The 24,557-nt window shown below is 41.3% G+C and overlaps 1 protein-coding gene across 1 annotated transcript in view; it reads left to right on the top strand.

Moving 5' to 3' along the window:
• The first annotated feature begins 530 nt into the window (after positions 1-530).
• adamts17 (ADAM metallopeptidase with thrombospondin type 1 motif, 17) overlaps positions 531-24,557 on the top strand; it is a 108,104-nt gene continuing 84,077 nt past the window's right edge. Inside the window, exons 1-3 of the mRNA XM_084923214.1 lie at positions 531-723; positions 1,020-1,381; positions 18,171-18,342. Coding sequence (XP_084779340.1) covers positions 669-723; positions 1,020-1,381; positions 18,171-18,342 — 589 coding nt within the window. The 5' untranslated portion in view covers positions 531-668. The remainder of the gene's footprint in view (positions 724-1,019; positions 1,382-18,170; positions 18,343-24,557) is intronic.

Raw genomic sequence — 24,557 nt, 5'->3', positions numbered from 1 at the left:
TTAGGGGATAGAGTAGGTCATCTAATCCAGAGAGGGGTGCCTCAATCCTTGGCTCCTCCAGACTGCAATTCAAAGTATCTTTTGGAATTTGTGTCATGTGTGACTGTCAGATGAGGTTTGAAATAAAAAGTTTTTTGAGAGCACAATTAGAATATAAAAAACTATTTAAGTACAATTTATGCAGTTACTCCTAAAAACTCTGGTTTATGTAGTTTTAAAAAATGATCTCCTTTTTATTTGTATTTTTACTGTTCAACAATCACATTTTCTTTCGTTTGTTCATCCCCTCCCGTCTATGCAAAGTTTTCTCTTAAAAATGAAAAGCAGAATACAAAAAACCTTTGACAATTATCAGCAATTCTCCCCACTTGAAACCACGTGTAGGGTTTCAACCCACGACACTTTCCAACAGCTTTGCCGGCCAATGAGAATAGAGAGATTTCTCGGCCTCGGTCGCCTTAAGGTTTAACGGACCCAATCTCACGCGAGTAGAGGCGGACTCCAGCTGTGTAGGCGTGTCCTGCGCTGCAAAGTAATTCCAGCCTGAGTTACTGAAGCTTCTCCTACTTTGGAAAAGTAGAGTTTCCGACCTATGCCTCGCTAAGCGCTTCAGTTTCCTCAAAATAAAGCACTTTTAGTTTTTCATTCTGCGCTGCTTTGTTTTTATCATGGTTAACAGCCATGTTGTCCATCTGCTCTTTCTCCTCTGCATCGGATTTACTGGTAAGTATAACAGCTCTTACGCATGAACTCATTGCCTTGTACGACGGCTGACACAGGGCAGCTGAAGAAATGTCTTTCTGCAGTTAAAAATCCAAATGTTTCTCACCAGTTACTTGCATTCTGTTACGAATAGTCGAAGGCTTTAGATTTTTGAGATCCACAAACTGAGCTCGGATGTTGAACGTGTGTGCTAAGAGTCAGGGAGCACCGGAGCAGACTGTTTCCTCACTCAGACTAGGATAGACTATTTTTGTCCAATGTGGTCGCTGTTTGATGGAGGCTGTCTCTATCCACAGCCCAGTCTGAGCTGGAGACAGATGAAGTAATTCCCAGGCTGCTGTATGGCCAGGAGGCGCACCTATCCGACCACACTACCCGCACCCTGCAGCGCCGCGGTCAGCGCTCCCTGGACGCCGCGAGAGAAGGACGCTCGGAACCAGAAAACATCATCGTCTTACTGCCCGCTTTCGGAAGCAACCTGCATTTAAATCTAACGCGGGATAGCACGTTTCTGTCCAAGGACTTTGTAGTAGAGGAGAGGTACAAGGGGAAAAGCGCTGTGGTAAACAGCTTATCCAAGAACCAGCTATGCTTTTATTCTGGAGCCATCATTAACCATACAGACTCTCTGGCATCAGTTAGCACCTGCGGTGGTCTGGTAAATGTGTCTGCAGTTTCTCTTTGTGTGTGTGTGTGTGTGTGTGTGTGTGTTTGGACTTGTTAATAGGTGTCATATGATTCGATTCAAGCAGTTGGGGTCATATTATTCATTTTCATAAAACTAAAGACTACGTTACAGCAAACTGGCTAGTGAGACTTCAGTCACCTAGTGAAGCACCTCTGAAGCATGATTTTGTAACAACTGCTAATCTCTTAAACCCCACTGACCTGATGGTGGGTCAGTCAGTTCAAAGTCGCACAATGCAGCTCGACACTAACTGCATATTAAGGGCTTGGCAAAACACTGTAATTCAAGTTCCACTCAGCAGTTGCATCTTACAATCTCCTCAGTGAGTCAAAGATTAGCAACTTCCACTGTGAAACATATCTGTAAGCTGAGCGAGCAGGCCAGGAGTTAACAATTTTAATTTGTGTTTCTTTCATGCTCTGTGTGTGTTGAGTGGTGCTATGTAATCACTTTGTCCACATCTTGATTAGTGACAGAGGAATAAGGCGATTGCTTCAGTCTTAAAGTATTGCAAGGAAAATACTGCCTAACTACAAAATACTGGATTTTAAATAGTCAAATCTGTTAATTGAGATCAGTAGTTTGCCAACATCCATCGGAAACTTTCACTTTAAAATGTTTTGAGTCACATACTTTTACTAGCTATAGCAGTCACTGATCTCTGAGGCACTCGTGGAGGAATGGGGTGGGGTTAGTGTTTGGTATTTTGATAATACTCTTATGTAATGGGACTGTGCAGGTAGGGGTCCGGGTTCAGTCCTGGACTCCTGGATTCAACAGGCCTGAGGTCAGTTCTCAAAGCTGTGCTTCTTTATTTTCTCTGTATAGCCTTAGTAGCCACATTTGAGCATTAAACCCACCTACACTGAATGAGAAGATCATTGTCCAGCAGTGAACAGACACATAGTGTGTTCATATGGAAAAACAAAAACTTTGGCAGCTGCAATACATGAACTTACAGCCTCATATCCTCCTGCATGTTAGCTTATTTTGTGATTCTAAATCGGCTAAGTGGTCAGTAAGACCAGAAACATGTTACTCACTGTAAATGTGTGCTTACAGTAAGTAATTCTGTAAACTCACATTCACATTACATCTGACTTACAAGCAAACCAACCCTAAATGGGTTACTGAGGGGATGATAACACAATATCACTTTTAAAGTTTAATTTTTCCAGTACAAACAGCTGGACGAAGGTTGGAGAGCAGGTTACTGAGAAAGAACACTGAGGCAACAAGGGGAATAAAAACTCCCATTAAAGATGCCACAGTTCAGTTAGTACTGCTTTTACTACTGGAGGAAATTATGTTCCAAAGTAATAACACAAAAGTTGTAAGCAACAAAGCAGAAATGCAATCTGCATGAAAATGTTTCAGTTGCTTGTCCAGTGTTTCTAAATGTATTGCAAACTTTATCCATGATTAGTGTTTTGTGGAAATTGGATAAAAACTACTCTTAAAGTTGATGTAAGACGGTGGCTGACTCCACAGGGGGACTGTAAATGGTAAGTGGCCTGCATTTGTATAGCGCTTTACTAGTCCCTAAGGACCCCAAAGCGCTTTACACTACATTCAGTCATTCACCCATCCACACACATTCACACACTGATGATGGCAGCTACATTGTAGCCACAGCTGCCCTGGGGCGCACTGACAGAGGCGAGGCTGCCGGACACTGGCGCCACCAGTAGGCAAACATGGGGTTAGTATCTTGCCCAAGGATATTTGGCATGCAGCCAGGGATCGAACCACCGACCTTCTGATTAGTGGCTGACCTGCTCTGGCTGGCACCTCTTACCCCGTCATAGGCTAAGAGGTGTAATACTCCCCTGACAGGTTCCCAGTTTATGGTGTGGCTAACAAATAGAAGAAGCCAGCTGGTAAATTACAACCAACGACCCTTTTGTGCTGTTCGGTGAGAGTGCTAACCACTGCCCACTGCGCTGAGAGAAAGAGAAACGTTTCCTTTTTAAAAATGTATTTATTTCTAAATTGGGACCCATGGCAATGGATGTTAACCATGTCAAGCTCTGGGACACCTGTCAGTCGCACTTTACTGTGTATATGTGTATGTGAGATAGCCTGGCCTACACACACGTGCACAGAGTTGATTTAACCATGTTGCTCAGTTGATCTGGTAGTTCAACTGTTTGTGGTTGGATAAATTTCATAAGAGTGCAAGCCCACTTTGCCCTTGTGCGACCAAGAAGCAGTGGATAAATGAGACTGATATCTGCATGGCCAGCCATCTGTCAGGTCTGCTTGGATTATTGTTTGCTGCGTTTCTTTCTTCTATTTTTTTAACCTGTATTCAAAATTCATCAGTGCAGAGTAGACAGGATAGGAGGGCAAGGGAAGACAGAGCAAAAGGCCACAGGTCGCACTCAAACCCCGGCTGCTGCTTTCTAGCAATAAGGCATATGGGCACACGTTTGACCAGTGACCTAAACTGGTTCCCTGTTTGCAGTATTTTTATTCTGTATTTGCAGTAAAGATGAGTTTGTTCCTTTGGTGTGTGATCGCCGAACACTTGTTGAAATCAGATCATCCCACATAACTTGGATAAAGCATTACTTGGGTGATCAAATCTCCTTCAAATATTCCAGGACAAGGAAGAAGTGGGAAGGTGTTTTGATGAGAATTAAGGTTTACTTGAAGTTTGGCTGCAGGTCTGGTCCCTGCCTGCTTTCAGTTGGATTTTTTCTGACTCACTGACTACTGGGGCTTTTGTGGACCCGTCCAGTCCTTCTTGTTCATCCAGACCTTCCTCACTGGCTGATGAAGACTCCTCTCCCTAGACATTGAATTACAAAACAGTTCCTGGTTGTTGGTGATTCGTAACTGTTGTGAATCCAGACCCTTGGCCAAAGAATTTCAAGTCAAGCAGAGTTTTATTGTCAACCCAACATTATACACTCAAAGTGTACAGTTGGATGAAATGTCATCCTCCTGGGTCGAAGTTACAAAGTGTAGAAATAAAAATAAAATTTCTAGTGCCGTCAATAGATTTAAAAAAACAAAAAAAACCCTAATTAATCTCACAATTCTTCTGTAATTAATCGCGATTAATCGCAATTACTTGACCAATAGCCTGGTTGCAATTACATTTTTTCAACTTTATATTTAAGCTTGTAACTGACATTTATGCAACATAATGAAGCAGAATAAACACAAAGAATGTTAAATGCTTAAATTCAAAGAGAATTTGATTAGTTTCAGTCTTTTAACACAGCTTCTCTCCTGTGAAATACAACTTTTTAAAAACCCTATATACTAATAGGTAAGTATACACTCATATATAATATATATTGGTGCTGTCAAACAATTAAAATATTTAATCAGATTCATCACAGGGTTACTGTGGATTCATTTTGATTAATCACAATTAAATATTCATTTTTATTCTATATTAATCGCATTTCATTTTGCGTGAGCAAACAGAAAAGAGGGAAAATATACGCACTTAACATGTTTATTGAACATCTTAAACCTTCATGTAAACAAAAAACTCTGTGAACATTTATCCTCTCTCTCTGTTCTCAACGACATTAACAGGTCTGCACTTTGTTGCAATCCAATTGGCAATTGTGTCAGTTAATATGTCCGAGGTCGACTTACTGAGCCCCCGATGCTCCGTGAGTGGTTTGTTGCAAGCTGGGTGACACGTTAGCCAAAGTGCTAGCAGCATCCCTGACTAACATAAGCTTTGCTTCAATGTGATATTTTAAGCTGGAAGTGCTTCGGTGAAAAGAAAATTCCTTCTTGCACAATGTGCAAAATACTTCACGTCGGTCGACTGTTCCATCTTGTTATTTTTTTAATACTGAAATTTCCCATCGAGAGGGCCAATGTGTGTTTATCATCTTCCATATTGAGTTGATTGGTTCAGCTGCCCGTCACTACCAGATCACCTGCCCATTTGCACATGTGCGAGGGTAACTCTACTTGGACAAACTGCCCGAAATGCGCTGACAGAAACATTTCAGGGATTTTGAGTTATTCTGCACTCCAGATGCGTTAATTGCGTTAAAAAAATGTAGTGGATTAATTTGTGTTAACGCGTTAATTTTGACAGCACTAAAAATTTCAAATACAACAATACAGAACTAAGATAAACTAAGAATAAGTACAGCAGTATTGTAATTGAATAGAAATAGAATAAAAAATGGAAAAATGAGAATAAATAAATACAAGAGTGGAACAGTGTAATATGGAATAGTGCAAGTATTGGAAGTGAGAGGAGAGTGTTATATAGTCCAAGAAGTGTGTGATGGAGGGCAGCATGGTGTTCAGGAGCCGGACTGCTTAGTGGGAAAAAACTACCTGCTCCTGATGCTGCAGAGTCATCTTCCGGATGGAAGAGGAGTAAACAGTTGGTGGGAGAGGTGATGCGGGTCAGCCATGATGCTAATGGCTTTACAAATTCAGTGTCAGGTGTAAATACCCTGTAGACTGGGCAGAGAGCTGCCAATAATGCGCTCAGCAGTCCGCACAGTCCTCTGGAGGGCTCTGTGGTTGGACGCATTTCAGTTTCCGTACCAGACTGTGATAAAGCTGGTTAAGACGCTCTCTATGGTGCATCTGTAGAAGGTGTTAAGGATAAGGATGGGTTTGGGGAGGTGCACCTTCTTCAGTCGTCTCAGGAAGTGCAGTCGCTTTCTGCTTGAATTTCTTAATCCCCTGGGGTCTAGTGTATAATTGCCCATTTGTGACTACTTTTGATTTTACCTTTGTCTGAAATTACAGTTACATTTTCATTTTGACATTCTGTGTTAACACAATTGATCTAAAAGTACACAGAAAATATCAAATTTAAATTACTTATGAAGTTTTTTTTACTGTGAAAACCACAAACATGTTTCTGTTTACATGTTCACAACTTGAAATGCAAATATAAATTGTCAATTTTAAAATGACAGAACAATTAGGCGTCACAATAATATCCAAAAAATAGTTTCTCTGCATCACAAAACAGGGTTTGCATTGCAATCTGCCATTGGTCACTTTTTGGCTAGCAACTGTGACATTCACTAGTGCCCTTTTTGTTCTGACTTCACACTAATTAACATAAGACGAGACACTACAGGGAGTGCAGAATTATTAGGCAAGTTGTATTTTTGAGGAATAATTTTATTATTGAACAACAACCATGTTCTCAATGAACCCAAAAAACTCATTAATAGCAAAGCTGAATGTTTTTGGAAGTAGTTTTTAGTTTGTTTTTAGTTTTAGCTATTTTAGGGGGATATCTGTGTGTGCAGGTGACTATTACTGTGCATAATTATTAGGCAACTTAACAAAAAACAAATATATACCCATTTCAATTATTTATTTTTACCAGTGAAACCAATATAACATCTCCACATTCACAAATATACATTTCTGACATTCAAAAACAAAACAAAAACAAATCAGCGACCAATATAGCCACCTTTCTTTGCAAGGACACTCAAAAGCCTGCCATCCATGGATTCTGTCAGTGTTTTGATCTGTTCACCATCAACATTGCGTGCAGCAGCAACCACAGCCTCCCAGACACTGTTCAGAGAGGTGTACTGTTTTCCCTTCTTGTAAATCTCACATTTGATGATGGACCACAGGTTCTCAATGGGGTTCAGATCAGGTGAACAAGGAGGCCATGTCATTAGTTTGTCTTCTTTTATACCCTTTCTTGCCAGCCACGCTGTGGAGTACTTGGACGCGTGTGATGGAGCATTGTCCTGCATGGAAATCATGTTTTTCTTGAAGGATGCAGACTTCTTCCTGTACCACTGCTTGAAGAAGGTGTCTTCCAGAAACTGGCAGTAGGACTGGGAGTTGAGCTTGACTCCATCCTCAACCCGAAAAGGCCCCACAAGCTCATCTTTGATGATACCAGCCCAAACCAGTACTCCACCTCCACCTTGCTGGCGTCTGAGTCGGACTGGAGCTCTCTGCCCTTTACCAATCCAGCCACGGGCCCATCCATCTGGCCCATCAAGACTCACTCTCATTTCATCAGTCCATAAAACCTTAGAAAAACCAGTCTTGAGATATTTCTTGGCCCAGTCTTGACGTTTCAGCTTGTGTGTCTTGTTCAGTGGTGGTCGTCTTTCAGCCTTTCTTACCTTGGCCATGTCTCTGAGTATTGCACACCTTGTGCTTTTGGGCACTCCAGTGATGTTGCAGCTCTGAAATATGGCCAAACTGGTGGCAAGTGGCATCTTGGCAGCTGCACGCTTGACTTTTCTCAGTTCATGGGCAGTTATTTTGCGCCTTGGTTTTTCCACACGCTTCTTGCGACCCTGTTGACTATTTTGAATGAAACGCTTGATTGTTCGATGATCACGCTTCAGAAGCTTTGCAATTTTGAGACTGCTGCATCCCTCTGCAAGATATCTCACTATTTTTGACTTTTCTGAGCCTGTCAAGTCCTTCTTTTGACCCATTTTGCCAAAGGAAAGGAAGTTGCCTAATAATTATGCACACCTGATATAGGGTGTTGATGTCATTAGACCACACCCCTTCTCATTACAGAGATGCACATCACCTAATATACTTAATTGGTAGTAGGCTTTCGAGCCTATACAGCTTAGAGTAAGACAACATGCATGAAGAGGATGATGTGGACAAAATACTCATTTGCCTAATAATTCTGCACTCCCTGTATATACTCCAAACACGCTAAATGTCACTAATCTCTCACATCTCAAAACTCTCGCTGCCGTCACTCCCAAAACTTTTCTCTCTTCCTAAACAACTAAATATTGTTGGCATATAATATTTTTGATTGGTTGAAATTTGTAATTTTTTTTTTTTACACCAATAGGAAAGAAATGTCATGGATTTTTTTTTCTTTTCACGGTCCTTAGAAAATGCAATTTCTACTGTATCTTGCCACACTAAACCTGATATTTATTTGTCTTGTTTTACATGAGCTATCAACACAATTTAAAAACTGTTGTGTACATAGTTTCAACTCTGCACTTTCAGCACAAGTTGAAATGGAAACTCAGTGTGGGTGCATCTTGTTGCTGTGTCATCTTGAATGGGTCATATGATTTGGGGGTGTCCGTTGATCCCAGAGGGTAAATCTAGTTAAATCATGCTCCGATAGCTTTCAGAGGCACTCTTTTGGGTGAGGTTGGTCAGAGGGCTGGTCAGCTCCACGAAATTTGGGTTGAACCTACAGAAGTAATCAGCCAACCCCAAGAACTGCTGCATCTCATTTTTTTTGGTCTTGGGATGAGAACAGGATGCAACAGCTGGAGTCTTCTCCATTGCATCTGCACACTTCTTTGGGTTGGTGGTGAACCCCTGCAGCACTGCGGCATCTCGCTGCATATGCTTCGCCCAGGTGTCACTGTGGATCATGACATCATCCAGGTACACGGCAGCATGTTGATGCAGCTCTCCATGAGACACTAGACAGAATTGGTAAAAACAAGGGGTGGAGAAAGCAAATTTTCTTGTAGACTTTGGAGTCAAGGGAATCTGCTGCTAGCCAATGATCAAGCAAAAAAAATACAATAGCAAGGTGATTAATACAATGATTTAGTACAACTTCATGTATATCTGTTTGATAAAGCTTAAGTTGGATCATATACACATTTGACTTGATGTGCCACTAATAAAGAGGAAAACCTTTTAGTAATGGCTATCTGAGTCTGGGTCAACAAGACTGAAGGTATCTTGCTGCTCAACAGAGCTTTTGTGTGATTTATACAAGAATGCTGGTCCAGTGTTTATATAGACTGCATCAAGCTCAAAGCCAGTGAGAACTGAGAAAGAATCGGCTCGAAAAGTTATATCGGCAATGGAATCGAAATCGCTAATTTCTTATTGATTTCCATCCATAACTCCAAGGCTGTCTCCTCGACAATAAGCTCTTCCCAGCAGTGCTGGCTGTGGAAATTGCTGAGGTCTAATCTGGGTATGGTGGTCTTGGTTGTTTTGAGGTATGCTACAGCACCGATGGCCTTGGTTGAAGCATCTGAGAAGGTACAACTCTGGTCCAGTGAGTAGAACATTGTTCAGAGAGATGCCGTTGTTTTGTGCGAGTCAAAAACTACTCTGATCTGGTCTGGCTTTCTCGGTTCATAGACCAAGTGTTGGTAAATGCCAGCACTCTGTGGAGGTGGAAGCTCTGCATGGTTGTCAAATACTGCATTAAAGCAACAAACTGCTCTTTCTTGCTTGGGTTGTGCTCTAGGGTGTATCTAAGAAAAGAAAGACAAGTCACAGCTTGCTCTCAATTGTTTGGCAGAGGTGGCCTTGGAGATCAAAAGGAGCGTCAAAACTCTGTCCCTCAGCCTCCAACCTTCAGACGGAGCCCCCCAACAGCAGCCTAACCGTAGCAGAGGAGCTCAACAGCTGTTTGAGACCGCCCCTCCCTAGCACCTCCTGCCCCCCACCTCCACCCTACCTGGTACACTTCTCCTCTCCCTCCAGGAACATGAGGTGAGGAGAAGACTGAGAGCGGTGAAGCCCAGGAGAGCTGCCAGCCCCAGCAGTTGCGGTCGAAGCCTGCGTGCACCAACTGGCAGTGATCCTCACCAGCCTGCTCAACCTGTCTGACTCATGCCACTGTTCCCATCTGAAGGCCTCCACCATCATTCCCATCCCACAAAAGACTGCAATAGACAGCTTCAATGATTACAGACTACTATAGCCCTCATGTCTGTAGTCATGAAGTGTTTCGAGCAGATATGCATCAGCACATCAGAGACTGCCTACCATCCTCTCTTGACACCCACAAATTTGCTTACAGAGCAAATTGGTCCACGGAGGATGGCATCACCATCACCATCTGGAGAAAAGGAAGAGCTACGTGAGAATGCTATTCATGGACTACAGCTCACAGTGTAGCTGTGCGGATGGGGATGCGGAGGGGGAGGAGGCACAGTCCATTTATCAGTCTGACAGCTTGTGCAAGGTAATGGTCAGATTATTACCTGAAGACTAAAGCTATAAGCATAAATCCTTTCTTAAAAAAACGAGCCATGAACTAACTAAAAGTGAAACATGAACGAACAACTCACAAACACTGTAAAATACCCAGAACCATGACATTATGTCTACCTTTTAAGCTTTGTTCTGGCATGTTCTTCAGTACAGAAATGGCAAAGAAAATGTTGGTTTTGCTTATTGAGATGCAGCTTGACATTTTCATTAAAACTGGATTTGGTGATTATTTTTATGATTAGAAAATCAATGTGTTCATGTTGTAGACAGTGGTACTTGCTAATAGCCCCACTTTAGCTCTCTCTATCATCAGTTCGTCTATTAAAAAAAATCTAAATACTGATATGTGATTCTAATTGAAGATCATATAATCAGACTTATTTGGGTATTTATTCAAACTGGTTTTGGATTGATCAGGTTTTAGTTTATATTTTTTGATATTGCTCTATCAAAGCCAGAGATCTTGACTCCAATGCCAAAAACTTTAATTTTGTCTAGTTTAGTTTAATATGCTCGGTTTGGTCATTTGCTAGCTAATCAGAAACATCCAACCTTTCATGTATGGCATAGCCACTCACTTACATACTGGTAATATAAGCATGAGGCAGAAGGTAGGTTATTAAAGTGCTACAAATCGACATGTAGTGACAAAGAATGGGAACTGAGAACCGGTTCTTGTAGAAAACCGATTCCCAGTAGTCCAATTCTTTGGTATTGTTAGTCTGCCTGCTTGTCGATCCCACTTATCAGTTCTTGCACTTCCACAGCAATCAGCTGATTTCAGTTCGCATGTCAGAGGAGAAAAATAGCAACGCAGTCGAGAGCATGGAAACACAAAAGGACGAGATAAATGGCAAAGTGGAAAACTGCATCCAGGACAGAAACGGCCTCATTATGCTGCTAACACAACTTTGTTTTTTTGGAAGCATCTGCCAAGACAGCATGCTAATGGTAAGCTAGCCATGAACCCAGAGCGAAAGCTGAGTGCAAGCCAAAAGCCAGATCCTTAAGTTCAACAAGTAACAAGCAGATGAGCAGTCAGGCTGCAGCCTCTCTTTCTACCTGTTCATGCTTCTGATCGCGTTTTTGTGCTGGTTTTCATCTTTGCTTTGTGTGGTCAGCTTTGTATTCTACTAAGAGAAAGATCTCAGAGATGGATGTCCTCATTAGGAATTTGTGTTGGTGTGTGGGGTTGGAGCCTCAGGCTTATATTGTTAAACGCTGATCCTGATACAGTGTGTTTTAGCTGTTTTACAGAGTAACGTGAAAGATTAGATTAGATTAGATGAAACTCTCCTCCAGTGAGGAGTTAAACAGTTTGATGGTGTGTGGGACAAAGGAGTTTTTAAGTCTTTTGGTTCTTGACTTTGGGAAAAGCAACCTGTCACTGAACAGACTCCTCTGGTTGTTTATGGCCGTGTGCAGAGGATGCCCAGCATTGTCCATAATGTCCAGCAGCTTCTTTAGTGTCCTTTTCTCTGCCACTGTCACCAGAGTGTCCAGCTTCATGCCGACCACAGAGCCAGCCTTCCTGATCAGTTTTTCCAGCCTGGATGAGTCTGCTGCTCCCCCAGCACACCACAGCATAGAAAAGTACTCCAGCAACCACCGACTGGTAAAACATCCTCAGGAGCTTCCTGCAGATGTTAAAAGACCTCAGCCTCCTGAGGAAGTACAGTCGGCTTTGGGCTTTTTTATACAGGTGCTGAGTGTTGCATGACCAGTCCAGTTTATTGTCCACCCACAGCCCGAGGTACTTGCATGTGTTGACCACCTCCACCTCCTCCCCCTCTATCTGAACCGGCAGTGGACCTGCTCTGGACCTCCCGAAGTCCACAACCAGTTCCTTGGTCTTTGAGGTGTTGAGTTGCAGGTGGTTTGTGTGACTCCATGTGACGAAGTTCCTCACCAGACCTTTGTACTCCTCTTCCTGATCATCCCAGATACACCCCATGATGGCCGTGTCGTCTGCAAACTTCTGAATATGGCATAATTCAGAGTTGTAGCAGAAGTCAGAGGTGTACAGGGTGAAGAGAAGAGGGGACAGCACAGTTCCCTGTGGTGCTCCTGTGCTGCTGACCACAGTGTCACAGCCTGACGTACTGTGGTCTGTCGGTGAGGTAGTTTGAGATCCAAGCGACCAGGCAGGGGTCCACCTGCATCCTGTTCAGTTTTTCCTGGAGCAGACAGGGCCGGATGTTATTGAAGGCACTTGAAAAGTCAAGAAACAGGATCGTGACCGTGCCTTTTCCCTTGTCCAGGTGTGAGTGGGCTCTATGTAGGAGGTACAGGATGGCATCCTCCACTCCGACATCCGCCTTGTATGCGAACTGTAGTGGGTCCTGGGCATGTTGTACCTGTGGTCGGAGGAGGTTGTAATATTTGCAATCATGACTTTTTTGAGTAACGACTCCAACACAAAAAACATGCACAAACATTTAACAGCATGAATTCATTTGCAAGAGAGGAATTTCTTTATTGCTACTTCAGGCGACTGTCCAAACAGAGCCAAAGAGAACCCAACGACAACTGATAAGAGACTCGATACAGAATCGACTTGATAAGTGAAATCGATAGTCGCTAAATTCTTATCCAATTTCCATCCCCAGTAGTGATTGATGAGACTGTGATAAGAATTAAACATAGGTGATTCAAATCTCTCATACTTAAAAAACCCATCACAAATTAGGTTGCTGAATGTCATCTGGGCCATTTTAGTTGAATTAAAATGTATTTGGGAATAACAACACTCCTCACTCCCCAAGATAATTTTGCACAGTGCACAAATTGGAAGGCCAACAGGACTGAAACCTGAACTTTGGTAAGCAATAGGGTAGGGTAGAGTCTCTTTATTAATTAATGAATTGATGTTATTCTTTTTATGTTTATTATAGTACATAGCGAAATGGTAAGCAAGCTACATTCACTTCATTTTATAAGACAAAGTACTCAATTATTGGCAGTACGAGCACCACCGTTTGAACAAATATTTGCATAGTGATAGATTCCAGGGACCCCAAAATGCAACTGCACAAAAATTGATAATAGCAAAATGTATTCACAAACAGCAATGTACACATACACGTAATGTAGTCTTTAATTTAGTTTAATGCTAGTTTCAGTCATTTTGCTAGTGTACTGTTGGGGAAATCTAGTAACATGTATATACATATATTTTTTAAGAATTTGAGTATTATAAAAAAATGATTTCTCTATAGATGTTGATAATATTGGTAGCCTTGGCAGTTTATATATCAAGTTTTATCCAGATTGATTAATGTGTCTAGCACAAGTTAGGGAACAGACATGCATACGAATGCTGCGATCATTGTAGTAAGATTAATTTGTACCCATGTAAGTTAAACTGATGAACAACTTGTGACTGAATGACAGAAGTTTTATTTCTTTATTAATTGTGAATTTTTTTTCAAGGTCTGTTTGCCCATTTACAATAGACATAGGCTGCTGGGGGCTTCCTATGATGCACTGAGGTTTCTCTTCACTCATCTCTTTTTACTCTCTGTGTGTTTATACACCACATTGATAACTAGTGAATAAAGGCAATCTCTTGCTCTCTGCCAAAACATAATGTTTTTTCCCGTCTCCCTCGCCTCAACCCCAGTCACTTGCAGCAGAGGGTCTTTACCTTACAATATAAAGCACCTACAGGCATCTATTGATGTGATTTGGTGTTCTATAAATAAAATTGAATTGAATTTCGAGTTTTTGTCATGATGTGTTTTGATGTCTGTTTTTTGATCTAGCAGGTGCCTGATCCAGAATGATCTTTGCCTATGGGAGACAGTACAGTGATCTCATTTTGCTTACGTGGCATATGGCCTCCCTCTCTGTGTCTTGTCCTGCTGGAGTTTTTATCCTCTTGGGAGATTGTTAGCAAGTGCTTGGTTATAGGAAATCATTAGCTCTCACTCTCTCTCTTTTGGTTAGTGGCTATACCTTGGTCCATGTGACTTGAGATCACTGTTTTTGTTACTTGACATTTTTGAGAACAAATTCTCATGTACATGGACAAATGGTCTAGATGTAGGTGTGCATGGTTGCTATGCATCATTCTTCACTGTACACTGTAAATAGTATCTTAAAGCTGTGTTAGTTAAACCTTACCTTTGGCATCAGGTAACTCTGTAGATATTAGACAAAACAACTGGATATTACCATATAAATAAACTGTATTTCAGTGTAATAATGTATAAAAAAACATGGGAAAGAGCAGTAGTTCTAAAATTTGATATTCTCACAGTTACAGTATAACTTAACCAAACCCATTTCTCACTTGCTTTCGCTGTGCAGCACTTGATAGGTTAAATCAAACTTTCATGAATCAATTTAATCTCTTTAAAAGTATTGAAACTCTGAGAATAGAGAAAGTTTTAAAGTACCACACATCCCTCCAAATACAGCTATCTTTACATACTTTGCATAGTTTTGATATATTTACTCTCCAGTAACTATGACTGGTATCATATTCATATGTTGATGGAGCTGTAGAAATCCTTTAATCCATCCTCCAGACCACATTCTGCTGGCTAACATCATTTGTTAGTCCTGAGGTTCAGCTGGGAGTGGAATGTCTGCACAAATGCTGGAACAGGCTGAGCCGTATTTTATGGCATACCACACCATTATAGTCAGAGGAGGCCTGTTTATAGTAAATGCAGAGTATAATTGTCCATTGTGTTTATACTATACTAAACCTTATTCTGTTTTACTGATTTGAAGCCATTCAAAATAGAAAATAAAACTGTCAAATGCTTCTTGAAAAAATCTGTAAGACTTCAAATTAAACAGGATTGCCCTGTGTAGGAGGCTAACCAATGTAGTTAGCTCGGCTATTAAATTTGAATTTCTATTGTATACAAGTAGCACCAAATCAGGTGATCAAGAATTCAGGGTTACTATTAATTAGGGATGGGAATAGTCCAATTCATTGGAATCGTTAGTCTGCCTGCCTATCGATCCCGCTTATCGGTTCTTGCACTCTCGCTATGATCAGCTGATTGCAGTTTGTGTGTTGAAGGAGGAAAATGGTGGCACAGTTTACAGCGTGGATATAGACATTACTTTTATTTTTATTGGATAAAAGCATGAGACCATGAGAGATGGTAAAGTGGAGACTGCTCCAGGACAGAAACAGCTGCATTATGCTGCTAACACAACTTCAGCTTTTTGCAAGCACCTGCACAGGCAGCATGCTAACGCTAAGCTAGCCAATAATGGTCTTAATGTGCCTCATGACAAACCTCTCGAAGCACTTCATCATAATGGGTGTGAGTGTAATGGGATGGTAGTCGTTGAGGCAGGACACCAGAGACTTCTTTGACACAGGAACGATCACGGTGGCCTTGGTTGAAGATGTCAGTGAGGAAATCTGCAGCTGCTCTACATCCGTGGAAGAGTGATCAATCTGGATCAGCAGCCTTCCGTTGGTTAAGTCTGCGAAGTGTTTTTCTCACATCAGCCGAGGTCAGTCACATAACCTGGTCATTGTGAGGAGGGGTAGTCTTCCTCACCATTATGTTGTTCTGAGCGTCAAATAGGGCATAGAAGTTGTTCAGCGCATCTGGTAGGCAGGTGTCACCATCACAGGGAGGTGTTGGCCTCTGTGCCCTGCCATATGTGCCGCGTGTCGCCGCTGTCCTGGAAGTGTCCGTGGTTCGACAGTTTGGCCCTTGCTGTTCACAGAGCCGCCTTGTCAACTGCTCTGTACGCGTGGTCTCGAGTCTTTAGCAGCTCACCCACCATCCACAGTTTCTGGTTGGAGTGTATTGTGATAGCCTGGAAGACAGTGACATCATCAATGCCCTTGTTGATGCGGCTGGTCACCGATGATGTGTACACCTCCAAGTTGGTGTGGTTGGTTTGTTGCAGCCTCCCTGAACATATGTGTCATTGTGCTCAAAACAGTCCTGAAGTGCAGAGAGAGCTCCTGCAGGCCAGGTTCTCAGCTGTCTCAGAAGCAGTCTGCAGCATCTGATGAGCGGTCTGTATGCCGGAATTAGCATAACAGACAAGTGGTCTGATTGTCCATAACCATTCCATGTTGATGTAGATACACATGCCACCACCGCGAGTCTTACCGCACAGAGCTACATTTCGGTTGGCACGAAATGAGGTGAGCCTGTGTAGCTGAATGGTGGTGTCCGGAACTGAGCCATGTTTCTGTAAAAACAAATATGCTGCAGTCCCTAAATTCCCACTGTGTAGTCTGCTGGAGTTGGATGTAGTCCAGTTAATTTTGTCTAGTGAGCAAGCGTTTGAGAGCAGGATGGATGGGAGAGCCAACCAGCTTGGATTTGCTCTTAGCCTAGCACAGACCCCAGCGCATTTGCTGCGCTTCCGTGTCCTCACACATCGCTTTCGGCGACCCATCCCTCGGCCACTGGCATCAGGTGATGCCGAGGACTGGATGCCTGGTTTCCGTAGCAACCTAACGACACACAGCGCTTCTGGTCCTGGTCAATTTTTGTATGATGAGTGTTTGCTGTTGGTAAACACGAACAACCCTTGTTCTGGTGTCCATGTGGCTCAGAAGTCGTGATGAAAAGGTGATTAAAAAGCCAATTAGTTAAACCACAGGAATTTCTTAAAGACTTAATTACCTTCAAGGCCTCTAATAAGAAATAACTTTGTCTTATTAATGAGCAATAATAAATATTCAAAAGAGAAAAATCAGTTTTCAGAATTAACTGCTCATTGGTAGGGATGGGAAGATCATTTGTGGATGTAGGCTTCCCCGCATCCTTCTGTCTCTTCATGTAATCCCAGACACACTCGATGATGTTGAGATCAGGGCTCTGTGGGGGCCAGAGCATCCTTCCCAGTACTTCTTGTTCTTCTTTATGCTGAAGATAGTTCTTAATGACTTTGGCTGTACGTTTGGGTTTGCTGTCCTGCTGCAGAATACATTTGGGGCCAATAAATAATCATTTATATTTCTGAAAGCATTCTTTGCTTACAGCACGTGCCTAAAGCTTTTGCACAGTACTGTAGATGGAATAGAAAAGGGTGAACTAAACAGTCATGAGTGTGGTATAGTCCGGGAGAACGGAAATAGACAGGCCATTCACAGTGATCTGTTGTTTTTCCCAAGCAAGCGGCAGGATATTTGCACATTCTTACAGGTAGTGGAGATGGGCAATGATGATCCGTGGTGGAGCCCCCTGTTTGGGAGCCTGTAGAAGTGATCTGTGTGCCCTGTCCAGCAGCGGCGCTCCTTTCAAGCCCAATGCTTCCTTCAGCAGTGCCGAAACAGGGGATGCAGAGCAGGCGTGTGTCCCGGGAACCCTCATTATCCTGAGGTTGTTCCTTCTTGATCTGGCCTCTAAATTTTCACACTTATTCTCCAGAGAAACAGCCATATCTGCCAGGTGTCTTTTTGCGTTTATCATCATTGGACCTTTTTGAATCACACTTAATCTGGCCCCAATCCAAGGTGTTAACAAACTTTTTGAATGTGGGAAAAAATTGTTGTAGCAATACACTAGGTAAACAGAATTAACATTACAGCAAAATGTGAACTCTTCTCAGAAATTACTTAAAAAGTACAAACAAATTATTTTAACATTCCAAAATTTTACATTATTTTTATTCTGTATTTATTTTAAAAATGTAGAAATAATAGAGCTCTTTCAAATGTAGTACTTTGTTATATCTTCACTATGTTGGAATTATTGGTTGTAATAATAAACAATGTAAATTTACAATAAATATAACTTTTAAAATTATGCTTTTCTTGCTCCAGGACCAGATTTCCCAACACAGTCATAATAATTTCAAGTTGTATATGTCTTGACAGATGGGTTTTATCCAGATGGGAGAGGAGAGCCTGTTTATCCAGCCTGCTGTTGTACATGACCCATCCCAGTCATTCTCCGGTCTTAAACACCAGCTTCTGCGGCAATCACGTTCAGCCAAGACCAAATCTGGTCTAGATTTTAAGCGGTCCAACTACTGTGGGGCTGTACAAGGTGAGTGACACATCGAGACTGAATAGCAGTGGACATATGGTTATAGTGACACTGACAGCAGAAGTGTTTTAGGATGATAGTTCAGGAACTTGGATGAGGTGGACAAGATGATTGGTCACGGTTAAAATTATTTGTACAAATGCATTCATGTGTATGTGTGTTTTTCCACAGGTACAGCACTGTTTAAATGTACATTCTGTTAGAACACTCTAAACAATGACAAAAGCTAACTTTTGGAGTTTGAAATTTGTGGTAATTTATGGAGCCCCGCAGGGGACATGGGAGAAAAAAAAAATTAAGACGGACTCGGGATCTCGCAAAAGTTTTAGCCGCATTCTTTGGAGGCCGCCAGCTCGAAGCCGACCGGGAGGTCGAGGCACGATGTGCCGGGAAAGTGGTGTTCCTCCCGGCTGTAGTAGGTCTCGACCTCCCGTTAGCTTTGAGATGGTGGGTGTCAGATCTCCGAAAACATCGGAGCACTTTTGCAAATATGTGATGTCTTGTAAACCGAGCAGGTACACAACTACATTCACGCCTCAAAATATCTTAAAAGTGTATTTTGTGACCCAGAAAGAGTAATATTACAACTAAGTAGCTGCCGCCATTGTTGGAATTCAACTTTTGCGAGATCTCGCAAAACTTTTGCGAGATCTCGCAAAAGTCTGTCTTAATTTTTTTTTCTCCCATGTCCCCTGCGGGGCTCCGTAGTAATTTGCAATTGGGGGAAAAAAAATCGATTCACCAGAAAAGACCAAGAAATTGCAAGTGATGAAATTACAGCAACGAGAAGTCCTTTTTAGAGAAATATGTGTAATAGCACTCAAACCACTTTAGACAACGTGCCCCATTTACTCAAATTAGTGAATTCATATAAGCACGTTGCCTAAATGCTTTCTATGTAAACATCCACACACATTCACAGTATCTTGCCCAAGGCAGTACTGCTGACTGGCTGCCAGGGAATCAATCCACCAATTTTGTAATTAGTGGATGACCTGCTCTACCTCCTGAGCTACAGTCACTGTAGGGTTTTTCACGAGAGAGAACACAAATATGCTCCAATTATAAGTTTTCACAATTTATTATCAAAACGGTTAGAATTTCAATTTAGTTTTTCATGTTGCCATGGACCTTCTCTCTCTGGCTCAGAGACAAAGGGCTGCCGCGCCCGGGCACTAAACACGTATCTATTGCATGTCACAAAAACATAACCATAACATGATTGGTGGAAACAGTTTGGGTGGCCTTGGGTCTGATGTCAGCTCACGTTTCTTCTTCTGCAACTTTCTGGGCATCTCATTATTTGGAAACGCACTTCGTCCTTCTGCCAGCTACATTCCCGTTACCATGACAACCACCTCTTGCCCTCCAGTCAGACCTGCATAAACATGGAGCTGGGGTGCATTTCATAACAGCACCTAATCTAAGGCCTTGTTGTCTTGTACGTACCACAGCCTCTATCCACATTTTTGTGAAGGGGTCGTAGTCTGTTAGTATCAGAGTGAATCCAAAATTGTTCTACAATAGACTCTGTGCAGTAAAAGACAAAACACAAAAATGTTATGCCAATGATGAGGCATTAGCTCTAAAAACAAAAATTAATTCCTCCTTTTATACCTTTCAAGGTGTAAATTGATTAAAAGAATAATCTGTCATTCTTTTAATAATAGTTACTGGACTTATCAAAAGAGTGCAACATGAGGTCAACTGGAAATGTCTGATCACACTATTGTTACATAGTGAAAGACAACAAGAAACCTTTAACACATAAGAGGAAGTGTCCTATTTCAGTATCCTTCCAGTTTCTTTGATCTCATCCTCACTTTCCAGGTCCTCCAGCATACTCCAAGAATGGCATCTTAACCTGTTTATTTAAGAATGAAAGTGCAGGATACAGGATACCACACTTTTTACGTACAAGGGAGGTGTGCATACCTAACACCTTCCTGTTCTGTACCACCCTCAGTCATGTGAAAACAAATTGTTCAAACAAACCTGCAATGGTATTTTCAGATAGCCAATTAAACAGTAGACTTTATTAATGCGGTACAGTTTTATGGAAAGTTACCCAACAGTATGAATTTAAATCCATTTGCAACTTAATTAAGAATAACACCAATTTATATCAAAATCTTTATTGAATCAAGATCAAAATTAAGAAATCATCTTAACCACACAAGTACCTGAGTTAGGTTCAACCAGTGTCCTATTACAGTCACTGGTAACTTTAATCTTACCAGGTTCCTGACCCCATCTGAGGCAGGAAATCCAAAAGTCTTTTCCTCCACAAAACCAAATTAGGTCAGCACAGGTATGGTTCATATGCAAACAGTCATAGTATAAAATTTTTGAATCTTTAAACATTTTACTCAGTTTTCTCTGAGTAAAACTGCAATAGCAATTTCTGGTGATGTTCAGTAACAGTCTTGAAGTATCAAGGAGACAGTCGTGTTCTATAATGTGCAAAACCAGAGTTATGAATTTGACCCTCTAACATGTGTATGCTGTTTAAATGCCAATGCTGCAAAACAGCAAAAAAAAAACCCAAAAACCCAGAAAAAACAAAAACCAAACTCAAACTGCAATTATTCCAATTAAAAAACTGAAAAAGAAGATCTCAAACTGCTTCTCTGTTCAGTCGTATTTTGTATAATGACTCTTCTTAGAATAATGAAAGTGTCACGGTCGACAGCAGGGACTCAAGCGCAGGGCAGGGTGACGTTCCAAACAGTTTATTTACAACACCAGTGCAGAATATGTACAGTGAGGGGAAAATCCAGGGCTCCAAAGGTCCAAAGGGAAGCTCTCTCACACTCGCTCTCGTCTCCACGTCCAAACTCACACACGTCCACGCAGCAGGAAGGTCACAGGTCCGGGGAGGAAAACTATCACACAAGAGAGGGAAATTACTCAAAGGTCACAAAGTACTAAGAGGATCACTAACGTGTCTCGCGAAGATCTGCGTCCCGGCCTCAAATAGTGGACAGGTAATGACAGCTAATCGCGAACAGGTGTGTGGGCCAAGGGCGGAGCCCACAGTGAGCTCCGCCCAGGCAGAGCGGTGAAGGAGAGAGAGGGAGAGAGAGAATACAAAACACATGTAGCCCTGCAGGGCCGGCTGGGCGGACACGGGGACCATGACAAAAAGCTAATGCACTGTTGCTGTTTTTTTTTTTTAAAATTTAGTATGATTAAAATACATCATTTTAATTCACTTGTAAATGGACTGGTTCTTATGTAGCGCTTTTCTACTCTTCTGAGCACTCAAAGCGCTTTATACAACTTTTGCATTCACACAAGCACATTTTTCTAAGTGCTTTCTAGCTGACATTCATACACATTCATACTCCGATGGATGAATTTGGGGTTAGTATCTTGTAGAATGGACCCTTTTATAGTTAAAGCTTAAAATAAATAGACATCAAGAGTGGAAAGCAGTGCAAATAAATGCAAACACAGCTTCTTGCGACACTCATCCTTTAATGGATGTCAGTGTAAACTATTTCTGTCAGATTTAACCTGAGAACCTGACTTTTGTGTAATTACCATACAAAACTTAACACAAGTATAAAAAAAAAAAGTCTTTTTCATAGTTTCATCGAACTGATTTTATGTACACGGCGCTCGAAAATCTGTCAAAAATGTTTCAGTGCGACTTTGCTAAGCTACGAAGCCGCACCGCTTGATGGATTGTCGGAGCATTACGGCTATCGTAGGCGGAGCCTCGCGGAGTGATACGTACTGTGCTTCAACATAATATTACCGTATTGTGTGTGTATAACCTCTTTTTAAGTTTTGTGGATATTCTACATGGTTATGCTGAGGATACGTCGGCCAGTTTCCACTGGAAATGCCTTTTGGTTAAACTGTCAGCCAGGAATTTGCATTTGCACTGTTACGTTTTTATATAACTTTAATGCACATAAAAAACAGCTGCTTGTTAAAGTGAAAATACATTGATGGGTTTTTTTTTGCATGAATAAAGTTGTGGAGTTGTAAAGTATTTTGTCTCGTGTGAAGTATATATTTTTGGCCATATTGCCCTGCCCTAGTGGCATGTGTATCTTGGGCTCTGAGCTTGTTCGATCTGTGTCTGAGATCTTGTGAAATATTTTTGTGGTAGGGCGCCTCCCTTGTCTTCTAAAACTCCACCTGTCACCATGATGAGTGGGGCTTGCATGGGTGGTTGCTCAGGAGTTACACTTTATTTTGTGGAAGTGAACTTGCTGACAAAGATGGATATAAAAGTGGAGCCTTATGTTCGGGCTCTGTAGCTGCTGGTGTGACCTCAGTTGCTTTGAGACTCGGGCTTTGTGTTTGTGTTTGTGTTGATTCTGCCTCTTCCCTTTAACAACTGTTTGACACATTATTGGTATTGTCATCGGAAGAGCTCTTGTTTTATTCATGTCAACTTTCCTTGAGCCCCAGGTTTTCACATGTGTTCCTCTTTTGCTTTTTGATGTAGGGCTTTTGTTGCATCATTAGTTGGGACTTGTGTTTCTGGATCGGTGAAAATCAATCCTCCTTTTCCCCATTTGTTTTCCATACTTCATCTTGGGGTCTTTCTAATTTTGTCTGTTTCTTGTTCTTTACAAAGCCCTTCAGCTGTCTCATATTGCTGGGAGATTGTGGTTCTTCTTCTTTAAGTTTTGCAAGAAGTCAGTATTCTTTATTCTCTGGTCTCATAATGAATCAAGTATTTCTCTTTTTTATCTCCAAATAATTTTCTATAATACATCCTGTTGACTGAAGGCGCACTTTTCTTTGATCATCTTGACTTGCACCTGACGAGTTTTTCTTAACTGTTCACTTTGTAAATAAAACCTTGATCAGACTCTGTTGCCAACATAGATATGGACAGCTTAAAAGCACAATGGCTGAGGAGCACTTAGATAACTTTGGCTGGTCCTTGAGTGTAATGATATGCTCAGTGGAACACCAGAACAAGCCAAAGTGTTGGTCATTGAAACATTGAACTGGGCAAATACTGATGTTACTCTTACACTGGCGGTATGAATAAACATGTGATGTGACACACAACACACCACATGGCACAATCTGAAAGAATTTCACCTGAATCTGACAATAACAATTTAATTCAGTGGAATTCTGTTTATGATCAACTGAAACTGAGAACATTTCAATACACAGACCATAATGTTGTGGACTTGGATATAGACCCAGAAAAGAATTTCTTCTACAACAACTGCTGCTACTTCACTGATGAACAGTGTAATCACACCATCAACACGGAAAACAAGTGATCAATAATCCATTTAATAGCAGAAGTCTATGTGGCAATTTCAATAATATAAAGCAATATTTTTAATCAATTCACAAAACCATTTGGAATTATTGCCATATCTAAAACATGATCAATGCAGAGAAACGACTGGATTTTGAACTGGAGGGGTTGAAGTTAATTATAAGGTGGTGAAAAGTATGACAACTACAATTGATAACTTATTAGAATGTATATAACAACTGAAGTTCATGAGGAAAAAGAGAAACATTTAATAATTAGCTGTTTATATCGAGCACCAGGCTCAAGCATACATGTATTTAATGACTTCATAGAAGAAATGTTCTCAAAAACAAATCAAAAAGTTATGTTTATCATGGTGATTTTAACAATGATCTGCTAAACACGAATAAGCATAAAATTACCAATGAATTTTAAACACTATATACAGTCTGAGTTTACATCCTAAAATAACCAGGCCAAGCAGAATTACACCTCACTGTGCCACCTCAATTGACAATATTTTCACTAACAACATGGAAAACAACATTGTGAGTGGATTATTATTTAATGGCATCAGTTTTTGCAGTTTATGACAGTTTTTATGTATTTTTAAAGGGCAGAGAGCCTTTCAGTCTACCACAGCTGCGTTTGGTTGACTCTGTGCAATCCTTTAAAAAGCAGTTAAAAGTTTCTGTTTAAACAAGCCTTCTGTTGATCAATGCTTTTTATTTATTTATTTATTTGTTTGTTTTTACATTTATCCCTTTGTATTGTCTATTTTATTACTTCTCTGTTTATGTTAACCTTTGTGTGCTGTGCTTTGCAACTGCCTGTCTATGAAACGTGCTTAATAAATAAACTTTACTTTACTTTAGTTACTTACTGTAATCAAAGTAGAGCAGTGGTCCCCAACCCCCGGGCCGGTCCATGAGTCGTTGGTACCGGGCCGCGAGAGTCGAGGCTCGGGGGT

This window comes from Perissodus microlepis, chromosome 1 (assembly GCF_051167445.1).
Source record: "Perissodus microlepis isolate ML-2025 ecotype Zambia chromosome 1, ASM5116744v1, whole genome shotgun sequence".
In the NCBI taxonomy this organism is placed as follows: Eukaryota; Metazoa; Chordata; class Actinopteri; order Cichliformes; family Cichlidae; genus Perissodus; species Perissodus microlepis.
This window is presented reverse-complemented; position numbering and strand designations above follow the sequence as displayed.